The sequence below is a fragment of the Oncorhynchus nerka genome, linkage group LG21, assembly GCF_034236695.1.
Source record: "Oncorhynchus nerka isolate Pitt River linkage group LG21, Oner_Uvic_2.0, whole genome shotgun sequence".
Taxonomy (NCBI): domain Eukaryota; kingdom Metazoa; phylum Chordata; class Actinopteri; order Salmoniformes; family Salmonidae; genus Oncorhynchus; species Oncorhynchus nerka.
The window spans coordinates 23793266-23820850 of NC_088416.1; the positions used below are offsets into that span (position 1 = coordinate 23793266).

At 49.3% G+C, this 27585-nt stretch overlaps 1 protein-coding gene across 1 annotated transcript in view; it reads right to left on the reverse strand.

Annotated features, from left to right (window-relative positions):
- Positions 1-524: 524 nt before the first annotated feature.
- LOC115104127 (inactive phospholipase C-like protein 2) overlaps positions 525-27585 on the reverse strand; it is a 97419-nt gene continuing 70358 nt past the window's right edge. The window contains 4 exon segments of the mRNA XM_029625354.2: positions 525-2322; positions 2324-2490; positions 8564-8673; positions 26576-26651. Of these exon segments, the coding sequence (XP_029481214.2) occupies positions 2088-2322; positions 2324-2490; positions 8564-8673; positions 26576-26651 (588 nt within the window). The 3' untranslated portion in view covers positions 525-2087.

The following is a 27585-nucleotide window of genomic DNA, read 5'->3' on the forward strand; positions in this document are numbered from 1 at the left end:
CACTATTATGGCACACAGAGTGAGCCCTGAACTAATTTAGGCTTGCCATAGCAAAGGGATTGAATACTTATTTCAGCTTTTCATTTAGAATACATTTGTAGAAATGTATAAAAACATAATTCCACTTTGACATTATAGGGTATTGTGTGTAGGCCAGTGACACAAAATCTCAATGTAATCCATTTTAAATTCAGGCTGTAACGCAGGAAAATGTGAAAAAGGTCAAGGGGTTTGAATACTTTCTGAATGCACGGTGTAAAACAGGACAGATATAAGCATCACCTATTTGACCTGGACCTATCGTACCTGACTTTGGCAACAAGGCTGAATCCCTCATGCCCATTTCCCTCATAACATGTTCCCTCCTATTTGTCGCCACCTTCTGGAGTTGCCTCCGAATGTCTTCATGCAATTATATTCCCCATTCTTTTCCTGCAGAAGGAATCCTACATATTCATGTCAGGTAGGCTCCCAGCATGAAGACACTGACAAAGTGGAAGAATTGAAGAATAGGAGGCAGGACGAACAATGAAGCCAGTTTTAATGGGCCATTTTAAGGAGCTCATACAGAACCACACCACTTTGCAGTGAAACACAAGTCAGGTTATTGTTTGATCCAATTTTTGGAATGATGACCCCCAACCCAAACCCACCCTGACCTCTAACCCCTACACCCAACATTCCACACCACCTGTCTTGATCTGCAGCACAGAGCAACAGGTATCAAGTCACTGTATATGTAGAAGCAATATACTGTATAGAAAATAATTGTAATATGAATATAACTAACATCAATTATAACAATAATAAGAATATCAACGGGATGTTTTGTTTCAGGGAGAATTATCACAGATAAATGTAAAGTGTCTCTTCATTACTTGTACATACATACAGTATACATCTATATGGAGTCATAGTTTCTCTTTTAGGTTAGGTGTGTGTTTGATTGACAGCAGGAATCTGCCCCAGGTCCATGTTTCTCTTGTGATCTTTGACCTTTCGTCTCCGCAGCGCAGACGGGGTCAACAGACTGTTCCAGTTAAAACTGGTTGGTGAGCTCTAGCTAGTAGCTACCTCGCAGAGCACGGCCACGCTCCCTCCATCCATGGGGCGACGACAGCAACATACGGGACGTTACGCACACAGCCCCTTGAAAGGCGCTAGGGAGACCCCCTACTAAGCGTCCAGGCATGTTGTGATTGACAGTTAACAAAAATACAAATCTTAATTAAGGGCACTGTGCAAGTGTATGGGGTCCTGCGGAGGTTGGAGTCTCCAGCAGGGGGAGCCAGTGCATCATTGTAGAGGCCAGGTAGGTAGTGACAGATAGAGAGAGGCTGCAGAGCTGCAGTCCTTTAACGTCTCTCTCACAGACTACGCTGTTCGTTTGTGCAGTAATGGTCCTCTAGCTCGGATCCCTACAGAGTCCGTGTGAGCTGTACCACGTTGTGCATTTAAACGGCAGCCTCTTCCTCGACAAGAAGGGCAAAGGGTTGAAGCTCGGGATGACGCATGGAAGGGCAGATCTACAGGTATATGGAGTAAACATAAGGGAGAAGATAGAGGAGGAGAGAAAGAAAGGGTCCTGGACATGCTATGGGTATCCTAGGGGAATCCAAAGGCGAACTTGTGCGGTATGAAATGCCAATGTAAGGTGCCTGTACCCGCAGGGCACTGCCCAGAGAAAGACAGCGAGACTCTCCTGACAGACTGACTGACTCAACGAATTGACTGGCTGAGAGACTGACTGAATCCAAGAGAGAGAAATAGGACAGGCGAGAGAGCTGACAGAGACATTTCTTCTTTGTCTCTAAAACAATACATTTTCAAACTTGTGTCTCTTGTCTTTTACGGTGAGTTTTCTTCCCTGTCCCTTGCTCTATTTGCTGTTTCTCTTCTGCTATTTCCTTCTCACCATCTCTCTCCCTCTCCTTCATTCTCTCCTCTCTGTCCATCTTCGGGGGTGTTAAAGGAACCGTCCATGTTCTTTGCTCTTCTCCTCTCTGCTTCTCAAGCCCCGTCTCTCTTTCTATTCTCCTCTCCCTGTCTCTCTTTGGCTGGACTCCACTGCGGCTACAGGCAACGGGTCAGCAGGAACCATCGCTGGCCGTCTCGTTCTCAGAGATGGCATCGTGAGAGCCTGCTGCCCTATACTGTGGGGGCTGGGGTGGGAGGGGAGGCAGGAGCTGACGCTGAGACAGGGGATGGGGTTGAGTATGGAGCTGGGCCTGGAGCTGTGGTTGGGCCTCGGCCTGGGGTTCAGCCAGGTGTTGGGACAGAGGCTGGGCCTGGGGTTGGGTCTGGGCCTGAGGTTGGAGATGGATGGTGGGGCTGGGCCTGGTACGGGGCCTGTGCTTGCAGTGGATGGTGTTGGAGCTGAGGGGAGGTAGCTCCGTTCTTGCTCAGGCCACAGGACTGGGTGGCACAGTGGATCTGACGCAGCGTGTCCAAAGCCTCACTCTTAGCGTGCTTCAGGAGGTCCGCCTGACCCTGAGAGAGAGAGAGAGAGAGAGAGAGAGAGAGAGAGAGAGAGAGAGAGAGAGAGAGAGAGAGAGAGAGAGAGAGAGAGAGAGAGAGAGAGAGAGAGAGAGAGACAGGAAAGAGAGAGACAAAGAATTCTCAGAGAGAGAATGCTGTCACTCATGTGTTTCAGTAATGCCCTCTATATCAGACGTTGTCAGAGGAAGACCCAAACATTTTTCAGACTCCAGCCACGCAAGCCATAGATAGTTCCCTCTGCTTCCGCACGGCAAGCGGTACCAGTGCACCAAGTCTGGAACCAACAGGACCCTAAGTAGCTTCTACCCCCAAGCCATAAGACTGCTAAATAGCTAAGCAAATGGATACACACTGCTACTTCTATTATCTATCCTGTTGCCTAGTCCCTTTAACCCTACCTATATGTATATAGCTACCTCAATTACCTCGTACCCCTGCACATCAACTCAGTATTGGTACTTCATGTATATAGCCATGTTATTTTAACTCGTCATTGTTATGCGTTATTCCCTGTGTCACTATTTCTGTTTTTTATCCTTAACTCTGCATTGTTGAAAAAGTCAGCTTTTCACTGTTAGTTTACACCTGTTGTTTACAAAGCATGTGACAAATACAATGCAATGCACTACATTCTTTTAGCCAGCAGATGGCAGCCTACATCCATGCTGCAGTGTGGTTGGTGGAATTCTCTGCGGTTCCTCAGAGCCCCTTCAAAAGCAATCTGTTGATAAGTGATCCCACACCATCATTATCGTCCTCTTTATTTAGGAACACCCCAGAGATTAAACCGTGCCAGATGGGGAGGAAGTGGTCAGGGCAGGCATCCCGCTTTATCTGACATCCCGCTTTATGGCGTTGTAAAGTCAATCAGGGCAGTTTCTGTGGCTGCCTTGGTTTCTGAGTGAGAGAATGGGCTACTGGCTAAGGGAGCCTGAGCGACGTCCCTGTGGGACGATGCTGTTTGAGCCGGGGACCAAGGAATATGTCCTGCCTGTACTAGGGGTGTCTGCCTGCCTGTCTGTTTGTCTGTCGGGCTGTACTACCCATTGCCACTGGGCAGACAGGTTAGAGTGGCATGTAGCATAGGAGGGTTGAGGGTACAACTCTGGACAAAATGCCTCTTGTTCCCCTCTCACATGAGGGTAATGCTTAGCGACAAGTCTTCTACATGAAGGGCCTCAGAACACAATCCACTCCAACAACATGAATAAATCAGATGTTTGAGAAATTATGTAATGTTCCTGTGGGAGTCACAAAGCTGGTGCTGCTGTGCCAGTCAGGGTCTTGGCTGGTGGTACCGAAACCTAATCACCATGGGTTGAGCTAAACCATGGCTACGGGTCCACTCACCCCCGCAGCTGGCCTGGCCTGCAGCACAGCGTTCCATTGGGGGTTAGCCACGGCTGAGGCTCCACAGAACCACCAATCACACATCTCCATCTGTAGAACTCCTAACCAGTCACAGTTGTTCCTTCCTCGTCCTTAACACAGTCCATTCACCTGTTTCTATGATTATTTATTTTTATGGGAAGGTTTATCTCAACCTCCAATTTGCCTCCAGATCTGAATATATGGGTCAGAGGACTCAGTGAGACTATAGATTAGCTGTGGAGAGAGCACTAGGCATAGAGACAGACTGGTGACAGGAGGAGCTTCAACATGGACAGTCCTTTAATCATTGACTTCTAAGTTACTATGCTTCAAGAACAATACTGTATCTAGAGAATCAGACTAGCTGGTGCTGCTGGGGGGGGGGGGGGGTGTAGTGGTCTCTACAATCCCATAGAGTCTTTGGAGCTTTTTTAAGGAATCCACGATTTTCTCTTAGCACCTTCTTTTATCCTCTCTCTCTCTCACTGAATGGAGAGGTGGCTGCCTGGACTTGGGCTGCCAAGCCTGGCTGGCACACACAGACCACACTGCCTCATACCAAATGTTCACCACCATAAAGAGAGGTATTTTGGCTGATAATGTGCCCGTGTCTGCTGTGCTATGTAGATACGGACATGCAGCCTGTACCCACAACTCCCCGTACAGACACGAGGAAGGAGGAAGGAGGGAGAAGGATGAGGGGTGGAGGGATGGAGGGGGTAAGGTCTTAGGTTTTGTGTGTCCACGTGAGGCTTCTTAAGTGCTCAAGTCCTTCAGTACTATAGAGTGAATTAAAGCTTAACTAAGATAAGACTGCCAGCCACATCGGCTGCCAACGAACAATGAGTCCAAACAAAATAGGCTGAGCAACACACGTTTTGAAGGTGCATCTCGAACTACTGTTAACATTGTCTCGTGGCTCTACCTTTGAGCTATATTATATATGATATATAATATCTATTTCCATCCTGTCTTCTATCCTTTTCCATTTTTTCTTTAACTTTGTTTCTGGTCCTGTTTGATGCAGCCCAGACGTCTCCCTGATAAAAAGGTCCTGGGGAATCAAATGTATCCCTGGTCACATCCTCCATCTCTCTCTGGCTGCCAGCCCGGCAGAGCCCCAAACCAGGCTAAACACTTCACTCAAACCTGAAGAATTACATCCAGATGAGATCGAAAAAACACACATCACACATTCCCTCTATGTCCTTATTTGTGTCTTGGCGAGATGGTGGCGAGGCTTCGTGCTTTATCAGTGTTGCTATTACCACGGGTAATGATTCATTGAGGCTGTGAAACGAGGGCGTAGGGCCCCGCTTTATATGATTGTGGGCCTGTGTTTACAGGCGAGGAGACGGGAGAGAGGGCAGAGAAGGGAGAGATGAGAGAGAGGGAATATAGAGGAGAGAGAGGGGACATAGAGGGGAAAGGAGAGTGAGATGAAGAGGGGAGAGAGAAGGGAGAGATGAGAGAGAGGGAATATAGAGGAGAGAGAGGGGACATAGAGGGGAAAGGAGAGTGAGATGAAGAGGGGAGAGAGAAGGGGGAGAGTGTGACACCAATGGCCCACCTAAGGGCACGTCTGCTGGGTCAAAACTCCAGGGAGAGGGGGTGATGGTGATGGTGGAGAGGGGTGGAGCCTACTGTGCATGTTTACTATTTACTATAGTATTTATACTATAGTTAACTGTAAATACTACAGTATACTACAGTTAATACTACAGCAAAGTCTGCAAAAAGTGAATACTCGACCCCATCCCAGTGAATACTCGACCCCATCCCCTTCTCAAGACCATCTCTGGAGACCTTCTCCCATTCCTCACTTCCCTCATCAACTCATCCCTGACCACTGGCTGTGTTCCATCCTCATCAACTCATCCCTGACCACTGGCTGTGTTCCATCCTCATCAACTCATCCCTGACCACTGGCTGTGTTCCATCCTCATCAACTCATCCCTGACCACTGGCTGTGTTCCATCCTCATCAACTCATCCCTGACCACTGGCTGTGTTCCATCCTCATCAACTCATCCCTGACCCTGGCTGTGTTCCATCCTCATCAACTCATCCCTGACCCCTGGCTGTGTTCCATCCTCATCAACTCATCCCTGACCACTGGCTGTGTTCCATCCTCATCAACTCATCCCTGACCACTGGCTGTGTTCCATCCTCATCAACTCATCCCTGACCACTGGCTGTGTTCCATCCTCATCAACTCATCCCTGACCACTGGCTGTGTTCCATCCTCATCAACTCATCCCTGACCACTGGCTGTGTTCCATCCTCATCAACTCATCCCTGACCCCTGGCTGTGTTCCATCCTCATCAACTCATCCCTGACCACTGGCTGTGTTCCATCCTCATCAACTCATCCCTGACCACTGGCTGTGTTCCATCCTCATCAACTCATCCCTGACCACTGGCTGTGTTCCATCCTCATCATCAACCACTCATCCCATCACAACTGGCTGTGTTCCATCCTCATCAACTCATCCCTGACCACTGGCTGTGTTCCATCCTCATCAACTCATCCCTGACCACTGGCTGTGTTCCATCCTCATCAACTCATCCCTGACCACTGGCTGTGTTCCATCCTCATCAACTCATCCCTCACCACTGGCTGTGTTCCATCCTCATCAACTCATCCCTCACCACTGGCTGTGTTCCATCCTCATCAACTCATCCCTGACCACTGGCTGTGTTCCATCCTCATCAACTCATCCCTGACCACTGGCTGTGTTCCATCCTCATCAACTCATCCCTGACCACTGGCTGTGTTCCATCCTCATCAACTCATCCCTGACCACTGGCTGTGTTCCATCCTCATCAACTCATCCCTCACCACTGGCTGCGTCCCCTCTGACTTGAAAATGGCCCGAGTCGCTACCCTCCTCAAGAAACCAACACACTGCTCATCTGGCATCAAAACCTACAGACCTGTATCCCTTCTTTCTTTTCTTTCCAAAACACTTGAGCGTGTTGTCTCTGATCAACTCGTTATCTCTCTCAGAACAACCTTCTTGACCCTAACCAGTCAAGGCTTCAAGACGGGTCACTCAACCTAGACTGCTCTTCTGTGTCACGGAGGATTTTCGCTCTTCCAAGGCTGACTCTCTCTCCTCTGTTCTCATCCTCCTAGATCTATCTGTTGCCTTCGACACTGTGAGCCATCAGATCCTCCTCTCCACCGTCTCAGGGCTGGACGTCTCAGGCAATGCCCACTTTTGGATTGAATCCTACCTAGCAGGCCGCTCCTACCAGGTGACATGGAGAGGATCTGTGTCTGCCCAACGTATTCACACTACTGGTGTCCCCCAGGGCTCAGTTCTAGGCCCTCTCCTCTTCTCTCTATTCACCAAATCGCTCAGCTCCGTCATATCCTCACAAGGTCTCTCCTATCATTGCTATGCGGATGACACTCAACCCCTTTTCTCCATCCCCCCTTCTGACACCCAGGTGGCGACACGCATCTCTGCGTGCTTGGCAGATATCTCAACTTGGATGTCGGCCCACCACCTCAAGCTCAACCTCGACTCTTCCTCCTGGGGAAGGCCTGCCCGCTGAAAGACCTCTCCATCACGGTTGACAACTCCACAGTGTCGCACTCCCAGAGTGCAAAGAACCTTGGAGTGACACTGGACAACAACCTGTTGTTCTCTGCAAACATCAAAGCAGTGACCCGCTCCTGCAGGTTCATGCTCTACAACATCCGTAGAGTACAACCCTACCTCACACAGGAAACGGCGCAGGTCCTAATCCAGGCACTTGTCCTATGCCTTCTGGTCTACTGCAACTCGCTGTTTGTTGGGCTCCCCGCTTGTGCCATCAAACCCCTGCAACTTATCCAGAACACTGCAGCCAACCTGGTTTTCAACCTTCCCAAGTTCTCTCATGTCACCCGGCTTCTCTGACACTCCACTGGCTTCCAGTTGAAGCTCAATTCCGCTACAAGACCATGGTGCTTAACTACAGAACAGCAAGAGGAACTGCCACTCCCTTCCTTCAGTCTATGCTCAAACTCTACACCCCAACCTGAGTACTCCATTCTGCCACTTCTGGTCTCTTGTCCCTCCCACCCCTAGGAGGGCAGCTCCCGCTCAGCCCAGTCAAAGCTCTTCTCTGTCCTGGCACTGCAATGGTGGAACCAGGTTCCCACTGAAGCCGCAGAGTCCCTGCCCATCTTCCGAAAACATCTGAAACCCTACTTCTTCAAACAGTATCTTAAATAACCCTCCTACTCTGCTAAGACCCCTCACCCCCCTAAAATGTAAATAGTACACTAAGGTATTCTTTCATGTGGGATGTGTTATCATGTTAGTTACTGCTGAGCCCACTGATATAGCTGTAGGCTGGAGCTGCACCATTTAATTAAGAGATTTAAGGATTACAAAGAAGGGAGGTGCCAATTAGCCAAATTGCTGTCTTAAGATGTAATCTCTTGGGAGAGTAGAGCAGCAACATCACTTCTATAAATTACTGGAAGTTGTTTCAAATCAATAACCTTGTGAACTTATGCAGACCGAAGCAGTATTTCTAAGGAATGATGCACTAGCCATACATTGCTAGTGTTATCTTGACAAAGTGTGTGGATGTACACGATACAGTACACTATCTATTAGTCTTTAATAGTACAGTATCTTGTCAAAGAGTTTCCTGTGTTTTAGGATGGATGGATGGATGTACTGTACTCATACCTTGAGGACGGTGATGTTCCAGGCGTAGCTCTCCATGGCTTTATGTAGCTTCCGGCCTTTCAGGCCCTCCTTCGCCCCGATCCTGTGAAGGTCCACATGGAAATCCAGTCCTGGACAAGCACAAACACAAGATGTGAATGAACTGTTCATAGGGTACAGGCAGCCAAGGTCAGAGGGGTTAGGATAAAGTGGAAGTCCGTTGGACCGTCTGTCCATTTGGACAATAAAATAATGTTTTTCATCTTCAGCTGTAGGTTGTTCTGTACCATCACCACCCCAGATGGTCCCATGACCTGTAGGGCATACTGTACCATCACCACCCTGGACGGTCTCATGGCCTGTAGGGCATACTGTACCATCACCACCCCGGATGGTCCCATGGCCTGTAGGGCATACTGTACCATCACCACCCCAGATGGTCTCATGGCCTGTAGGAAATACTGTACCATCACCCCCCTGGATGGTCCCATGGCCTGTAGGGCATACTGTACCATCACCACCCCGGATGGTCCCATGGCCTGTAGGGCATACTGTACCATCACCACCCCAGATGGTCCCATGGCCTGTAGGGCATACTGTACCATCACCACCCCAGGTGGTCCCATGGCCTGTAGGGCATACTGTACCATCACCACCCCAGATGGTCCCATGGCCTGTAGGGCATACTGTACCATCACCACCCTGGATGGTCCCATGGCCTGTAGGGCATACTATACCATCAATACCCTGGATGGTCCCATGGCCTGTAGGGCATACTATACCATCACCACCCTCGACGGTCCTATGGCCTGTAGGGCATACTATACCATCACCACCCTGGATGGTCCCATGGCCTGTAGGGCATACTATACCATCAATACCCTGGATGGTCCCATGGCCTGTAGAGCATACTATACCATCACCACCCTGGATGGTCCCATGGCCTGTAGGGCATACTATACCATCAATACCCTGGATGGTCCCATGGCCTGTAGAGCATACTATACCATCAATACCCTGGATGGTCCCATGGCCTGTAGAGCATACTATACCATCATCACCCTGGATGGTCCCATGGCCTGTAGAGCATACTATACCATCAATACCCTGGATGGTCCCATGGCCTGTAGAGCATACTATACCATCAATACCCTGGATGGTCCCATGGCCTGTAGAGCATACTATACCATCACCACCCTGGACGGTCCCATGGCCTGTAGAGCATACTATACCATCAATACCCTGGATGGTCCCATGGCCTGTAGAGCATACTATACCATCAATACCCTGGATGGTCCCATGGCCTGTAGAGCATACTATACCATCACCACCCTGGACGGTCCCATGGCCTGTAGAGCATACTATACCATCAATACCCTGGATGGTCCCATGGCCTGTAGAGCATACTATACCATCACCACCCTGGATGGTCCCATGGCCTGTAGAGCATACTATACCATCACCACCCTGGACGGTCCCATGGCCTGTAGAGCATACTATACCATCACCACCCTGGACGGTCCCATGGCCTGTAGAGCATACTATACCATCACCACCCTGGACGGTCCCATGGCCTGTAGAGCATACTATACCATCACCACCCTGGACGGTCCCATGGCCTGTAGAGCATACTATACCATCACCACCCTGGACGGTCCCATGGCCTGTAGAGCATACTATACCATCACCACCCTGGATGGTCCCATGGCCTGTAGAGCATACTATACCATCACCACCCTGGACGGTCCCATGGCCTGTAGAGCATACTATACCATCACCACCCTGGACGGTCCCATGGCCTGTAGGGCATACTATACCATCACCACCCTGGACGGTCCCATGGCCTGTAGAGCATACTATACCATCACCACCCTGGACGGTCCCATGGCCTGTAGGGCATACTATACCATCACCACCCTGGACGGTCCCATGGCCTGTAGGGCATACTATACCATCACCACCCTGGACGGTCCCATGGCCTGTAGAGCATACTATACCATCACCACCCTGGACGGTCCCATGGCCTGTAGAGCATACTATACCATCAATACCCTGGATGGTCCCATGGCCTGTAGAGCATACTATACCATCAATACCCTGGATGGTCCCATGGCCTGTAGAGCATACTATACCATCAATACCCTGGATGGTCCCATGGCCTGTAGAGCATACTATACCATCAATACCCTGGATGGTCCCATGGCCTGTAGAGCATACTATACCATCAATACCCTGGATGGTCCCATGGCCTGTAGAGCATACTATACCATCAATACCCTGGATGGTCCCATGGCCTGTAGAGCATACTATACCATCAATACCCTGGATGGTCCCATGGCCTGTAGAGCATACTATACCATCAATACCCTGGATGGTCCCATGGCCTGTAGAGCATACTATACCATCAATACCCTGGATGGTCCCATTGCCTGTAGAGCATACTATACCATCACCACCCTGGACGGTCCCATGGCCTGTAGAGCATACTATACCATCAATACCCTGGATGGTCCCATGGCCTGTAGAGCATACTATACCATCACCACCCTGGATGGTCCCATGGCCTGTAGAGCATACTATACCATCACCACCCTGGACGGTCCCATGGCCTGTAGAGCATACTATACCATCAATACCCTGGATGGTCCCATGGCCTGTAGAGCATACTATACCATCACCACCCTGGACGGTCCCATGGCCTGTAGAGCATACTATACCATCACCACCCTGGACGGTCCCATGGCCTGTAGAGCATACTATACCATCACCACCCTGGACGGTCCCATGGCCTGTAGAGCATACTATACCATCACCACCCTGGACGGTCCCATGGCCTGTAGAGCATACTATACCATCACCACCCTGGACGGTCCCATGGCCTGTAGAGCATACTATACCATCACCACCCTGGACGGTCCCATGGCCTGTAGAGCATACTATACCATCACCACCCTGGATGGTCCCATGGCCTGTAGAGCATACTATACCATCACCACCCTGGACGGTCCCATGGCCTGTAGAGCATACTATACCATCACCACCCTGGACGGTCCCATGGCCTGTAGGGCATACTATACCATCACCACCCTGGACGGTCCCATGGCCTGTAGAGCATACTATACCATCACCACCCTGGACGGTCCCATGGCCTGTAGGGCATACTATACCATCACCACCCTGGACGGTCCCATGGCCTGTAGGGCATACTATACCATCACCACCCTGGACGGTCCCATGGCCTGTAGAGCATACTATACCATCACCACCCTGGACGGTCCCATGGCCTGTAGAGCATACTATACCATCAATACCCTGGATGGTCCCATGGCCTGTAGAGCATACTATACCATCAATACCCTGGATGGTCCCATGGCCTGTAGAGCATACTATACCATCAATACCCTGGATGGTCCCATGGCCTGTAGAGCATACTATACCATCAATACCCTGGATGGTCCCATGGCCTGTAGAGCATACTATACCATCAATACCCTGGATGGTCCCATGGCCTGTAGAGCATACTATACCATCAATACCCTGGATGGTCCCATGGCCTGTAGAGCATACTATACCATCAATACCCTGGATGGTCCCATGGCCTGTAGAGCATACTATACCATCAATACCCTGGATGGTACCATGGCCTGTAGAGCATACTATACCATCACCACCCTGGACGGTCCCATGGCCTGTACTGTACTGCTGTAAATCTGTCCACTGTCCAGATCATCTGCCACTGGATTGGCACTGACTTCTACAGTACACAGCTACTGTAATGCTGAGTACAGCTGCTTCCCTGGACACTTTTTCAGAGTTTGAGGATAAAGTCTAAATACAGTTCAACTTCCCACTACAAAGACATTTTCCTACCCTTCATGTTCTGTGCTCCACTTAAAAAGTCCCTTCTACAAAGTATGCCATCACCATTCCGGTTCCCCATGGCATACATTGGCACACCCATTTCCCCATCCCTCCTTTCTCCATCCCTCCCTAACCTTGACAGGCACACGCCCATAAAACCCCACACACCCACACCACCACAGTTCAGTGGCTGAGAATCACCCTAGCCGAGAGGCATGGAGAACAAGAGGGAAAGAGAGAAATATATTATTAGTGAGCTGCTTCTGAGCAGTAGTGTAACTGGGGCATCCAGGTGTTATAAACAGCACCTGGGCGTGATACGAACAACAATAATAATGGTGAGCAACAATACGTTTCTAGCCAGAGGTCATTTCTCTCTTTCTCTCTCCCTGTGCCCAGCCTTCTGACACGCTCTCCTCCCATCCATCTACTAATCTACCCATCTCTCTCTCTGTGCCCAGCCTTCTGACACGCTCTCCTCCCATCCATCTACTAATCTACCCATCTCTCTCTCTGTGCCCAGCCTTCTGACACGCTCTCCTCCCATCCATCTACTAATCTACCCATCTCTCTCTCTGTGCCCAGCCTTCTGACACGCTCTCCTCCCATCCATCTACTCATCTACCCATCTCTCTCTCTGTGCCCAGCCTTCTGACACGCTCTCCTCCCATCCATCTACTCATCTACCCATCTCTCTCTCTGTGCCCAGCCTTCTGACACGCTCTCCTCCCATCCATCTACTCATCTACCCATCTCTCTCTCTGAGCCCAGCCTTCTGACACGCTCTCCTCCCATCCATCTACTCATCTACCCATCTCTCTCTCTGTGCCCAGCCTTCTGACACGCTCTCCTCCCATCCATCTACTCATCTACCCATTTCTCTCTCTGTGCCCAGCCTTCTGACACGCTCTCCTCCCATCCATCTACTCATCTACCCATCTCTCTCCCTGAGCCCAGCCTTCTGACACGCTCTCCTCCCATCCATCTACTCATCTACCCATCTCTCTCCCTGAGCCCAGCCTTCTGACACGCTCTCCTCTCATCCATCTACTCATCTACCCATCTCTCTCCCTGAGCCCAGCCTTCTGACACACTCTCCTCCCATCCATCTACCCATCTCTCTCTCTGTGCCCAGCCTTCTGACACACTCTCCTCTCATCCATCTACTCATCTACCCATCTCTCTCTCTGTGCCCAGCCTTCTGACACACTCTCCTCCCATCCATCTACTCATCTACCCATCTCTCTCTCTGTGCCCAGCCTTCTGACACACTCTCCTCTCATCCATCCATCCATCTACTCATCGGACCATTTCATTTTTCAATTGTCCTGTACCCCTCCTGTGGCACACTTGTCCTGTTCCCCTCCAGTGGCACACTTGTCCTGTTCCCCTCCAGTGGCACACTTGTCCTGTTCCCCTCCAGTGGCACACTTGTCCTGTTCCCCTCCAGTGGCACACTTGTCCTGTTCCCCTCCAGTGGCACACTTGTCCTGTTCCCCTCCAGTGGCACACTCGTCCTGTTCCCCTCCAGTGGCACACTCGTCCTGTTCCCCTCCGGTGGGACACTCGTCCTGTTTCCCTCCGGTGGCACACTTGTCCTGTTCCCCTCCTGTGGGACACTTGTCCTGTTCCCCTCCGGTGGCACACTTGTCATTTTCCCCTCCGGTGGCACACTTGTCCTGTTCCCCTCCGGTGGCACACTTGTCCTGTTCCCCTCCGGTGGCACACTTGTCCTGTTTCCCTCCGGTGGCACAATTGTCCTGTTCCCCTCCGGTGGCACACTTGTCCTGTTCCCCTCCGGTGGGACACTTGTCCTGTTTCCCTCCGGTGGCACACTTGTCCTGTTCCCCTCCTGTGGGACACTTGTCCTGTTCCCCTCCGGTGGCACACTTGTCCTGTTCCCCTCCGGTGGGACACTTGTCCTGTTCCCCTCCGGTGGGACACTTGTCATTTTCCCCTCCGGTGGCACACTTGTCCTGTTCCCCTCCGGTGGGACACTTGTCCTGTTCACCTCCGGTGGGACACTTGTCATTTTCCCCTCCGGTGGCACACTTGTCATTTTCCCCTCCGGTGGCACACTCGTCCTGTTCCCCTCCGGTGGCACACTCGTCCTGTTCCCCTCCAGTGGCACACTTGTCCTGTTCCCCTCCGGTGGGACACTTGTCCTGTTCCCCTCCGGTGGCACACTTGTCCTGTTCCCCTCCGGTGGGACACTTGTCCTGTTCCCATCCGGTGGGACACTTGTCATTTTCCCCTCCGGTGGGACACTTGTCCTGTTTCCCTCCGGTGGCACACTTGTCCTGTTCCCCTCCTGTGGGACACTTGTCCTGTTCCCCTCCGGTGGCACACTTGTCCTGTTCCCCTCCGGTGGGACACTTGTCCTGTTCCCCTCCGGTGGGACACTTGTCATTTTCCCCTCCGGTGGCACACTTGTCCTGTTCCCCTCCGGTGGGACACTTGTCCTGTTCACCTCCGGTGGGACACTTGTCATTTTCCCCTCCGGTGGCACACTTGTCATTTTCCCCTCCGGTGGCACACTCGTCCTGTTCCCCTCCGGTGGCACACTCGTCCTGTTCCCCTCCAGTGGCACACTTGTCCTGTTCCCCTCCGGTGGGACACTTGTCCTGTTTCCCTCCGGTGGCACACTTGTCCTGTTCCCCTCCTGTGGCACACTTGTCCTGTTTCCCTCCGGTGGCACATTTGTCCTGTTCCCCTCCGGTGGCACACTTGTCCTGTTCCCCTCCGGTGGCACACTTGTCGTTTCTAACTGTCACTTCAAGTAATGAGCCCCTATAGCATACTCTACTCTATCACAGCTGAGTATCACGCTTGGCTTCTCGTGTGAAGAGAGAGGGAGAGAGAGACGGGCGTGTCAGTGCTGGGATGTGCTCAGAGAGAGACCGACGGGATGAGGGGCAACAAAAGGTGGATACCCAGTCAATTGTACAACTGAATGCATCTTCCACATTTAACCCAACCCCTCTGAATGAGAGAGGTGCGGGGAGCTGCCATAGTCAACATCCACGCCTTTGGCGCCCAGGGCTTTACTCAGGGACAGAAGGACAGATTTTTTTACCTTGTTGGCTTGGGGATTCGATCCAGCAACCTTTTGGTTACTGGCCCAAAACTCTAACCACTAGGCTACCTGCCGCCCCAGGCGGGGAGAGAAACAGGGGGAGAGATAAAAGTGAGTAGTAAAATAGAGCAGAGAGAGAGAGAGAGAGAGAGAGAGAGAGAGAGAGAGAGAGAGAGAGAGAGAGAGAGAGAGAGAGAGAGAGAGAGAGAGAGAGAGAGAGAGAGAGAGAGAGAGAGAGAGAGAGAGAGAAATAAAAAAAGAGAGGCTCCGAGCCGAGCTTCATTTATTTATTATGAGTGATGTGCTGCGAGGGAGGGAGCAGCCAAACGCCGGATTTCATCACAGGACACCGCAGAGAATGGGATTTTCTCTGTCCGGAACGGCGGCATTGACTATGTAAAGACAGGGGTCTCTTTATCGCCTGCATTTCCATGGTAATGGGATCCATGGTGAGAGGCTGCTAACCATACCAACGCAGCCAGAGGCGGCGGAGAATCTCACCAAGGGACAGAGAGGGGGAGGGGAGGAAGGCATATCAATAAATAAACATAGCCATGTCCATGCAGCCTGTGCCTCCTCCCTCCTCCAGTCCTCCTGCCCTATACCCACGCTAGCTAATGCCAGTCTACTACTGCTGCTGTCTCTCTGGTGCCAGGGCTGGAAAAACCCATTCAAACGGGTGATATGAACTCCGTGGTTCTCTTAAACATGATCGCAGGATTTGAATAAGCAATTTTATGTTATGAAAAGCACCACGTATGCACACACACACACACACACACACACACACACACACACACACACACACACACACACACACACACACAGCCACAGGTAGCATCTGTATGCCAGAACGTATGTCACAGATGCCTGAATGGTCGTTCATTAGTGCGGCCGGTGTTGTGGTGAGCCATCAATAGAGCCCAGGGGGATTTGTTAGGCAGGCACCTCTGTAGGTGCATGCAGAGAGGAGTTAGCGGGGACATCTGGTCGCCTCACGTCCCGCCTCTCTCTCGCTCTCTCACTCTCTCTCCCCTCATCAACACATCAGCGCCACTTCCCAAATTAAAGTGATTAGAAGCAATAATGGCTGGGCATAATGATCACAGAGAGGGGGTGGGGGAAGGAGGACAGAGAGAGTAGGCATTCAAACAGAGTGCTGTTTTCTCTGCCACATATATTACAAACGGATGTGTGTGTGTGTCTGTGTGTGTGTGTGTGTGTGTGTGTGTGTTTGTGTTTACGTATGTGTTGATGGAGGTGACTGTCATCAGTGATCAAAGCTTGATCAGCTTGATCAATTACAAGCGGCACGATGACACACGTGTCCCACTGTGACGGCACCACGCTGACATGTACCTCAAATAACCAGTGTAGGTGTCAGCTGCAATCAGACATCATGGTAGACAACACACCTAAAAAAAACTTTCTGGCGATCACTCACCCAGCAACTAAATGCTAATTATACCTTTTGCTATCAAAATCTATTATAGGACATAAACCTTCTATTCCATGTGAATGTACCTCTCCCACCCCCTCTTCTTGCCCCTCTCTCTCTCTCTCTCTCTCTCTCTCTCTCTCTCTCTCTCTCTCTCTCTCTGCATATCCTCATCTCTTTAGGCTCTTAACATGTAAAGTGTCTGTGTTGACTATCACACAGTCCTGAGCTGACCTCTGCATGTCCTCTGAATAACTTAGTGAACATAGATGGTTAGGATGTCTACCTACAGTGGCTACATGGATTCCTATTGGGGCCCGTCGGTCAACATGTAACCCGTTTGGACTGTGGGTTCAGGGGGCCATAATAGACTATAGTCCCAACTTCAAACAAGTTATGCTTATTAAAGCCAAGGGAACACACACTGAGAACTGCGTTTACATTGAGAGCTGTCGGGGTATGATAACCTGCCTGCCCACCCTCTGCAGGCTGGCAGGGCCTAAGGCCCTAATTCAGTGGGCAGATAGCTAGGAGATGAGTTCCACACGGACACACAAAGCTTCAGAGCATCAGCCGTTTGAAATGGTAGACGGCACCGCTGTCGCCCAGCTGGTGGACAGAGGGAGAGAGGGAGGGAGAATGAGAGAGAGAGAAGGTTGGGCTGGGAGGGACAGAGGGAGAGAGGGAGGGAGAATGAGAGAGAGAGAAGGTTGGGCTGGGAGGGACAGAGGGAGAGAGGGAGGGAGAATGAGAGAGAGAGAGAGGGTTGGGCTGGGAGGGACGAAGGGAGAGAGGGAGGGAGAATGAGAGAGGGTTGGGCTGGGAGGGATGAAGGGAGAGAGGGAGAGAGAATGAGAGAGAGAGAGGGAGGGAGAGAGAGAGAGAGAGAGAGGGTTGGGCTGGGAGGGATGAAGGGAGAGAGGGAGGGAGAATGAGAGAGAGAGAGAGGGTTGGGCTGGGAGGGACGAAGGGAGAGAGGGAGGGAGAATGAGAGAGAGAGAGGGTTGGGCTGGGAGGGACGAAGGGAGAGAGGGAGGGAGAATGAGAGAGAGAGGGTTGGGCTGGGAGGGACGAAGGGAGAGAGGAGGGAGAATGAGAGAGAGAGAGGGTTGGGCTGGGAGGGACGAAGGGAGAGAGGGAGGGAGAATGAGAGAGAGAGAGGGTTGGGCTGGGAGGGACGAAGGGAGAGAGGGAGGGAGAATGAGAGAGAGAGAGAGAGGGTTGGGCTGGGAGGGACGAAGGGAGAGAGGGAGGGAGAATGAGAGAGGGTTGGGCTGGGAGGGATGAAGGGAGAGAGGGAGAGAGAGATGAGAGAGAGAGAGAGAGAGAGGGTTGGGCTGGGAGGGACGAAGGGAGAGAAGGAGGGAGAATGAGAGAGAGAGAGAGGGTTGGGCTGGGAGGGATGAAGGGAGAGAGGGAGGGAGAATGAGAGAGAGAGAGGGTTGGGCTGGGAGGGATGAAGAGAGAGAGGGAGGGAGAATGAGAGAGAGAGAGAGAGAGAGAGAGGGTTGGGCTGGGAGGGACGAAGGGAGAGAGGGAGGGAGAATGAGAGAGAGAGAGAGAGAGGGGTTGGGCTGGGAGGGACGAAGGGAGAGAGGGAGGGATAATGAGAGAGAGAGGGGTTGGGCTGGGAGGGATGAAGAGAGAGAGGGAGGGAGAATGAGCGAGAGAGAGAGGGTTGGGCTGGGAGGGACGAAGGGAGAGAGGAGGGAGAATGAGAGAGAGAGAGGGTTGGGCTGGGAGGGATGAAGGGAGAGAGGGAGGGAGAATGAGAGAGAGAGAGAGGGTTGGGCTGGGAGGGACGAAGGGAGAGAGGGAGGGAGAATGAGAGAGAGAGAGGGTTGGGCTGGGAGGGACGAAGGGAGAGAGGGAGGGAGAATGAGAGAGAGAGAGAGGGTTGGGCTGGGAGGGATGAAGGGAGAGAGGGAGGGAGAATGAGAGAGAGAGAGGGTTGGGCTGGGAGGGACGAAGGGAGAGAGGGAGGGAGAATGAGAGAGAGAGAGGGTTGGGCTGGGAGGGACGAAGGGAGAGAGGGAGGGAGAATGAGAGAGAGAGAGGGTTGGGCTGGGAGGGACAGAGGGTGAGAGGGAGGGAGAATGAGAGAGAGAGAGGGTTGGGCTGGGAGGGACGAAGGGAGAGAGGGAGGGAGAATGAGAGAGAGAGAGGAAGGGAGAGAGAGAGAGAGGGTTGGGCTGGGAGGGATGAAGGGAGAGAGGGAGGGAGAATGAGAGAGAGAGAGAGAGGGTTGGGATGGGAGGGACGAAGGGAGAGAGGGAGGGAGAATGAGAGAGAGAGAGGGTTGGGCTGGGAGGGACGAAGGGAGAGAGGGAGGGAGAATGAGAGAGAGAGAGGGTTGGGCTGGGAGGGACGAAGGGAGAGAGGGAGGGAGAATGAGAGAGAGAGAGGGTTGGGCTGGGAGGGACAGAGGGAGAGAGGGAGAGAGGGAGAGATAGGTAATGGCGCAAGGGTTGATGGCTAAATTGTGCCACACTGTGTTTATCACTAAACACACTCATCAATCTCTAAATGGACTGGAAACATTGACTCATTGCCTAACATCGAATTCCTTTCGATCCTTTGTCATTGGTTAACTGGCTGAACCCCTGCGATTGTCACTGACCAAAATCACAGGATGCATCCTGATCTGCAGTCGGAGGGGAATCTTTGGTTCTGTCTTGAATAACTGTCTGATCTGGCCATGCAGTCAAGCGGCTCTCTCCTCCCTGACTGGTTCTGGTGGTTGGCCTTTATTTTTGATTGGCTGGCAAACGGCCATATTTATGTGTGGGCTGGCTGGTTGACCTCTGCCCTCCAGAGTTCCACACTACAGCAGAGACTCAATGAGGCATCCACACAGTGGCTAGGGGCCCTCCCTACTTCCTGTCCTGGCCGCTTTATTAAAACCATACATACACGTACGCACCCACAGACACAACACACATACACGTGCACTGAATGAGCCAACCACCCCTCTTCTAGTTTTCCCCATCGTTGGTTTTATTACCGGTGGTGTAGCAGTGCTCCCCATGCCCAGGTGCCTTATGGGTAAACAGCGGTGTGCTGTCGTCTCTCCGTGGGGCTGCTGAGAGCCCAGCCATGTGTGTCACAGCTGCTTCAGCTTCCTGTGTTTGTAGTTCCTTCGCCGCACACTTTTTATTTTTCCATTTCATTTTGTTCCGCCTGGCCAAGCAATACCAAAACAGCGCCCTTGTCAGAAAGCATGAGCTGGGATGCAGAGGCATGGGAGAAGTTAAGTCTCAGAAGTCTGTGTGAATCCAGCAGAGAGGTGGGGGAGAGTGGAGGGATGGCTGCAGGACATGTCTTTTTACGACTGGGCTGGGTGAAGGGTGGGGTGGAGGAGGGTGAGGGAGGGAGGGAGCTGGATGTTACAGAAAGTGTTATGTTTGGCATGAGGCTGGGGGGGTTCTTTTTTTCCAGTTCCCCCACCCCCAATGTTTTCTTATTATATTATTATATTACACAACCGACCCTTTGACATCCCACTACTGACACCAACACACAGCTGTGTAGTTCCTGGTGGGGTTTCAGCCAAGCTTAGCCCAGGGCTTCTTATGGGGCTGTTCTATGGAGGAGCAGGGGAGTGCATTCTGATTCAAGCCCAGCTTTCATGCTCCATCCCTGGGTAATAGGGAAGCACGACACTGGCACAGGGACATGGTGCTGCCCACATGGAGGTGGCTGGGCATGGGCATGAGCCTGTTACTGTGAAACTGAGGGGAGGCCTGTGGGGTGCAGGCTCACCTCATCAGATTTGGCACACTGGGTGGACATGTGCAAGCCTGTCCAGTGGCTTCAGTGTCTGATGAATTCCCCCAACCATCTCAGTAGCACTCTTAAACACACACACTCTCCCTCTCTCTCACACACACACACACACACACACACCCTAAACCTGTCTCTGCCTGGTTCTGTTAACATGTGGATGTTTTTCATTCCATCCACAGTTCATTCTGAATATGATATATATAGTGCCTTCAGAAAGAATTCAAACCCCTTGACTTATTCCCAGATTTTGTTGTGTTTCAGCCTGAATAGAACATGTATCAAATTTATATTTTTTTCTCACCCATATCCACACAATACCCCATAATGGCAAAGTGAAAATATGTTTTTAGAATTTTTTGCACATTTATTGAAAATGAAATAGAGAAATATCTCATTCACATATGTATTCACACACCTGAGTCAACACAGAATCACATTACAGCTGTGAGTCTTTCTGGGTAAGTCTCTAAGAGCTTTGCACACCTGGATTGTACAATATTTGCACATTATAATTTTTTTTATTATTCAAGCTCTGTCAAGTTGCTTGTTGATCATTCATTGTTACACACTCATTTTCAAGTCTTGCCATAGATTTTCATGCCGATTTAACTCAAAACATTAACTAGGCCACTTAGAAACATTCCATGGTGTCTTGGTACTCAACTCCAGTGTATATTTGGCCTTGTATTTTAGGTTATTGTACTGCTGAAAGGTGAATTTGTCTCCCAGTGTGTCACGCCCTGACCTTTTTATGTCTCTATTTCGGTTTGGTCAGGGTGTGATTTGGGTGGGCATTCTATGTTCTTTATTTCTAGGTTTTGTGTTTCTGTGTTTTGGCCGGGTATGTTTCTCAATCAGGGACAGCTGTCCATCATTGTCTCTTGATAAGGAATCATACTTAGGCAGTCTGTTTTGCCACCTTAGGTTGTGGGATGTTTTTTGTTAGCTCTGTGTAGCCTTCAGAACGTGACGTTCGTTGTTCTTTTGTTGTTTTGTTTAGTGTTCAGTTGTAATAAAAGTATGAACACTTCCCACGCTGCACCTTGGTCCGCTGCACCACTTCTTCCGACGAGCATTACACAGTGTCTGTTGGAAAGCAGTTTCTTTCTTCCGTTTATTTTTATCCTAAAAAACTACCTAGTCCTTGCCGATGACAAGCATACCACTAACATGATGCTGCCACCACCATGCTTGAAAATATGATGGTGGTACTCAGTGATGTGTTGTGTTGGATTTGCCCCAAACATAACACTTTGTATTCAGGACATAAAGTGCATTTATTTTCCACTTTTTTTTGCAGTATTACTTTAGTGCCTTATTGCAAATAGGATGCAAGTTTTGAATAATTTTACTCTGTACAGGCTTTCTCCTTTTCACACTGTCATTTAGGTTAGTATTGTGGAGTAACTACAATGTTGTTGATCCATCCTCAGTTTTCTCCTGTCACAGCCATTAAACTCTGTAACTGTTTTAAAGTCACCATTGGCCTCATGGTGAAATCCCAGTTTCCTTCCTCTCCGGCAACTGAGTTAGGAAGGTCGCCTGTATTTTAGTAGTGACTGTGTGTATTGATACACCATTCAAAGTGTAATTAATAACTTCACCATGCTCAAAGGGATAGTTAATGTCAGCTTTTTTCATCTCCTAATAGGTTCCCTTCTTTGTGAGGCATTGGAAAACCTCCCTGGTCTTTGTGGTTGAATCTGTGTTTGAAATGCACTGCTCGACTGAGGGACCTTACAGATAATTGTATGTGTGGGACACAGAGCTGAAGTAGTCATTCATAAATCATGCTAAACACTATTATTATAAAACTTATTATGTGACTTGTTAAGCACGTTTTTACTCCTGAACTTATTTAGACTTGTCATAACAAAAGAATTGAATACTTATTGACACAAGACATTTCAGGTTTTAATTTGTAATCTATTTGTAAAAATGTCTAAAAACATAAATCCACTTGACATCCACTTCTCAATATAATTCATTTTGAATTTGTTGTAACACAACAAAATGTGGAAAAAGTCAAGGGGTGTGAATAAATATATACTGTACACTCTCCTACGTATCTATTTGGCCAGTGAAGCTGAAACGTTTAATTTGGCTCTATACCCGAACAATTTGGTATTATATGTACTATAGTACATACCTGTTTTCATACATATCTGTTTCACCATTTAGAAATGAATGCACTTCATGTATCTAGTCATAAATACTTGGACAAATTCACTTAGTGTTTTCAGTTTAGTCAAAACGTTTGCATTTGGTCTCATATTCTTAGCACACAATGACTACATCAAGCTTGTGACTACAAAGTAGTTGGATGCATTTGTAGTTTGTTTTGGTTGTGTTTCGGATTATGTTGTGCCCAGTAGAAATGAATGGTAAATGATGTATTGTGTTATTTTGGAGTCACATTTATTGTAAATAAGAATAGAATATGTTTCTAAACACTTCTACATGAATGTGGATGCTACCATGATTACAGATAACTCTGAATGCTTTGTGAATAACGATGAGTGAGAAAGTTACAGTGTCAAAGATCATACCCCCAAGACAAGCGAGCCTCTCACCATTACCAGGGGGTGATATTTATGCCTCTGTAACAAAGCTGGAGTCTTTGACAATTTGTTGGGACTTCCTCTAACACAACCTGGTATTGAGGTCCTGGAAGTCAGGGAGCTCGACCCCAGTGACGTACTGGGCCGTACTCACCACCCCCTGTAGCGCCTTGCAGTTGCCGTACCAAGCGGTGATGCAGCCAGTCAAGATGCTCTCAGTGGTGCAGCTGTAGAACTTTTGGAGGATCTGAGGGCCCATGTCAAATCTTTTCAGCCTCCCGAGGGGGAAGGGACGTTGTAGTTCCCTCTTAAAACTGTGTTGGTGTGTGTGAACCATGTTAATTACTTAGTGATGCGGAGGAACTTGAAACTCTCGACCTGCTCCACTACAGCCCCATCGATGTGGATGGGGGCGTGCTCGCCCCTCTCCGTATCCTGTAGTCCACGATCAGCTCCTTTGTCTTGCTGACGGTTGTCCTGGCATCACACTGCCAGGTCTCTGACCTCCTCCCTACAGGCTGCTTCACTGTCCAAATAAAAACGTTAGGAGGTGTACACATGTGCCCTCGCTGCTGGTTTAATATCCATGGGCTTAGCAGTGCAGATGTACTATCTGTGTTATGTCTCGCCTTCAGAGGCGAGCAGATACAAATACTGTAGGTAAACAAACATAATGAGGATAAATCAGGAATCCTGATGCATCTTCATCTCATCTTCTCTGCCATTTAGAAGCGCTGTCTGTCTGCAGCCATCTGTCTGTCTGCAGCCGCTCAGTACTGCAGTGGGGGCAAACTGCAATTACAGCTCCGCGCCGAGGATGGCGAGCCAGGAGAAAGACAATCATTGGCCCCCTAATTTGGAGCCATTTTGTACTTAAAAGATCTCATTATAGTCAATTACAACCACGCACCAAAAGCCTTAGTCACCGCTATCGTCCACAAGCCACTTAAAAAAAAAAACAGTATTGACGATTCCCTGCCTCCATTCTCTCCCTCATTCTATCTTTCTATCTATTACTGTCCTTCCTGTCCTCTTTATTCACTCAGTTGATTCACTCCTCTTGTTCCGTTCAATGCCGTCTTGCTCGGTGAGTGAATTCACATGCCGACTGACGAGTTAACTACCCAGGGCTGAGCCCCTGGAGATATGTGTTAATTACTGGATGGCTACAGCAATAGCAATGACAGTGACTGTGATGAAATCCCCACAGGTACAGTTGAAGTCAGAAGTTTACATCCACTTAGGTTGGAGTCGTTAAAACTTGTTTTTCAACCACTCCACAAATGTCTTGTTAACAAACTATAGTTTTGGCAAGTCGGTTAGGACATCTACCTTGTGCATGACACAACTCATTTTTCCAACAATTGTTTACAGACAGATTATTTCACTTATAATTCACTGTATCACAATTCCAGTGGGTCAGAAGTTTACATACACTAAGTTGACCGTACCTTAAATCAGCTTGGAAAATTCCCAAAAATTATGTCATGGCTTTAGAAGCTTCTGACATCATTTGAGTCAATTGGAGGTGTACTTGTAGATGTAAGGCCTACCTTCAAACTCGGTGCCTCTTTGCTTGACATCATGGGAAAATCAAAAGAAATCAGCCAAGACCTCAGGAAAAAAATTGTAGACCTTCATAAGTCTGGTTTCTCTTTGGAGCAATTTCCAAATGCCTGAAGGTACCACGTTCATCTGTACAAACAATAGTACGCAAGTATAAACACCATGGGACCACGCAGCCGTCATACTGTTCAGGAAAGAGATGCGTTCTGTCTCCTAGAGATGAACGTACTTTGGTGCGAAAAGTGCAAATCAATCCCATAAATACAGCAAAGGACCTTGTGAAGATGCTGGAGGAAACAGGTACAAAAGTATCTATATCCACAGTAAACGAGTCCTATATTGACATAACCTGAAAGGCCGCTCAGCAAGGAAGAAGCCACTGCTCCAAAACCGCCATAAAAAAGACAGACTACGATTTGCAACTGCGCATGAGGACTCATACTTTTTGGAGAAATGTCCTCTGGTCTGATGAAACAAAAATAGAACTGTTTGGCCATAATGACCATCATTATGTTTGGAGGAAAAAGGGGGAGGCTTGCAAGCCGAAGAACACCATCCCAACCGTGAAGCACAGGGGTGGCAGCATCATGTTGTGGGGGTGCTTTGCTGCAGGAGGGACTGGTGCACTTCACAAAATAAATGGCATCATGATGATGGAAAAATTTTATGTGGATATAGTGAAGCAACATCTCAAGACATCAGTCACAAATGGGTCTTCCAAATGGACAATGACCCCAAGCATACTTCCAAAGTTGTGACAAAATGGCTTAAGGACAACAAAATCAAGGTATTGGAGTGGCCATCACAAAGCCCTGACCTCAATCCAATAGAAAATGTGTGGGCAGAACTGAAAAAGCGTGTGCGAGCAAGGAGGCCTACAAACCTGACTCAGTTACACCAGCTCTGTGAAGAGGAATGAGCCACAATTCACCCAATTTATTGTGGGAAGCTTACGGAAGGCTACCCGAAACATTTGACCCAAGTTAGACAGTTTAAAGGCAATGCTACCAAATACTAATTGAGTGTATGTTAACTTCTGACCCCCTGGGAATGTGACGAAAGAAAAAAAAGCTGAAAGACATTTCACATTCTTAAAATAAAGTGGTCGATCCTAACTGACCTAAGACAGAGAATTTACTCTGATTAAATGTCAGGAATTGTGAAAAACTGACTGAAAAATGAATTGTGAAAAACTGATTCCACTGCTGTGCCTATGAAGCTAAGCAGGGTTGGTCCTGGTCGTTCCCTGAAAGAGAGACCAGACGCTGCTGGAAGTGGTGTTGTATAATATCTCATTGCCTTGTGTAGGGTGCTGTCTTTCAGATGGGATGTTAAAATGGGTGTCCTAACTCTCTGTGGTCACTAAAGCTCCCATGGCACTTATTGTAAGAGTAGGGGTGTTAACCCTGGTGTCCTGGCTAAATTCCCATCTGGCCCTCATAACATCATGGCCACCTAATCATCCCCAGCTTTCAATTGGCTCATTCATCCCCCTTCCTCTCCCCTGTAACTATTCCCCAGGTCATTGCTGTAAATCAGAATGTCTCAGTCAATTTACCTGGTAAAAAAAATGTAATAGAAAGACTGATCGGCGACCAGTTTGGGATGGGAGTGTCTGGGTTTGTTGAAGCTCCTGACCCGTGGCATAGACTGGTCCGAGATCTGTTTGTGCTGTCTTGCCGACCTTAGGAGACAGCACTTTACCAGGCTATGTCACAGATAAAGTGAATACCACAAAGCCTTACCTGCCCGTTGTGCTTGTGTAAGCTTGGAGTAGACCACGTCAGCTGACTCGATCAGCGTCCGGCTCGTCTGAATCATCTAGAGAGAAATAAATGGGACAAGATTACGCAAAAGGAAGTGAGGTCGTACAGTATCAAGCAATTCCTGTGTTGCAGGGGGACTTCTTATGCCATGGGTCCTACTGTAGACAAGGCTAAACAGGACAATGGAAACAAAACCTCTTAGTAAAGAATAACACAGAATTATCATTGAATGTACACATAGCCAAACATGGGGGAATACCATAGGAATGTTTATTTTTTTACCTTTATTTAACTAGGCAAGTCAGTTAAGAACAAATTCTTATTTTCAATGATGGCCTAGGAACAGTGGGTGTTCAGGGGCAGAACGACAGATTTGTACCTTGTCAGCTCGGGGGTTTGAACTTGCAACCTTCCGGTTACTAGTCCAACACTCTAACCACTAGGCTACCCTGCCGCCCCAAATAATGAATAACAAAGTCTAAAGGGAAATTCTTCTCAGAGACATTCGATGGAAGAGGAAGAGGGTATGTCAACATTTCACAAAGCCCTTGGATCATTCGCTCTTATAAACTTTTTTCTCCCTTTGCAATTGCCAGACCCTGGGAATCACACCCACACACACAGAGACAGACAAAACACACACACACACACACACACACACACACACACACACACACACACACACACACACACACACACACAGAGACAGACAAAACACACACACACACACACAGAGACAGACAAAACACACACACACACACACACACACACACACACACACACACACACACACACACACAGAGACAGACAAAACACACACACACACACACACACACACACAGAGACAGACAAAACACACACACACACACAGAGACAGACAAAACACACACACACACACACACACACACACACACACACACACACACACACACACACACACACACACACGGCGAGTCCTGATCATGTGGTGATGCAGTAGAGGACAGGAG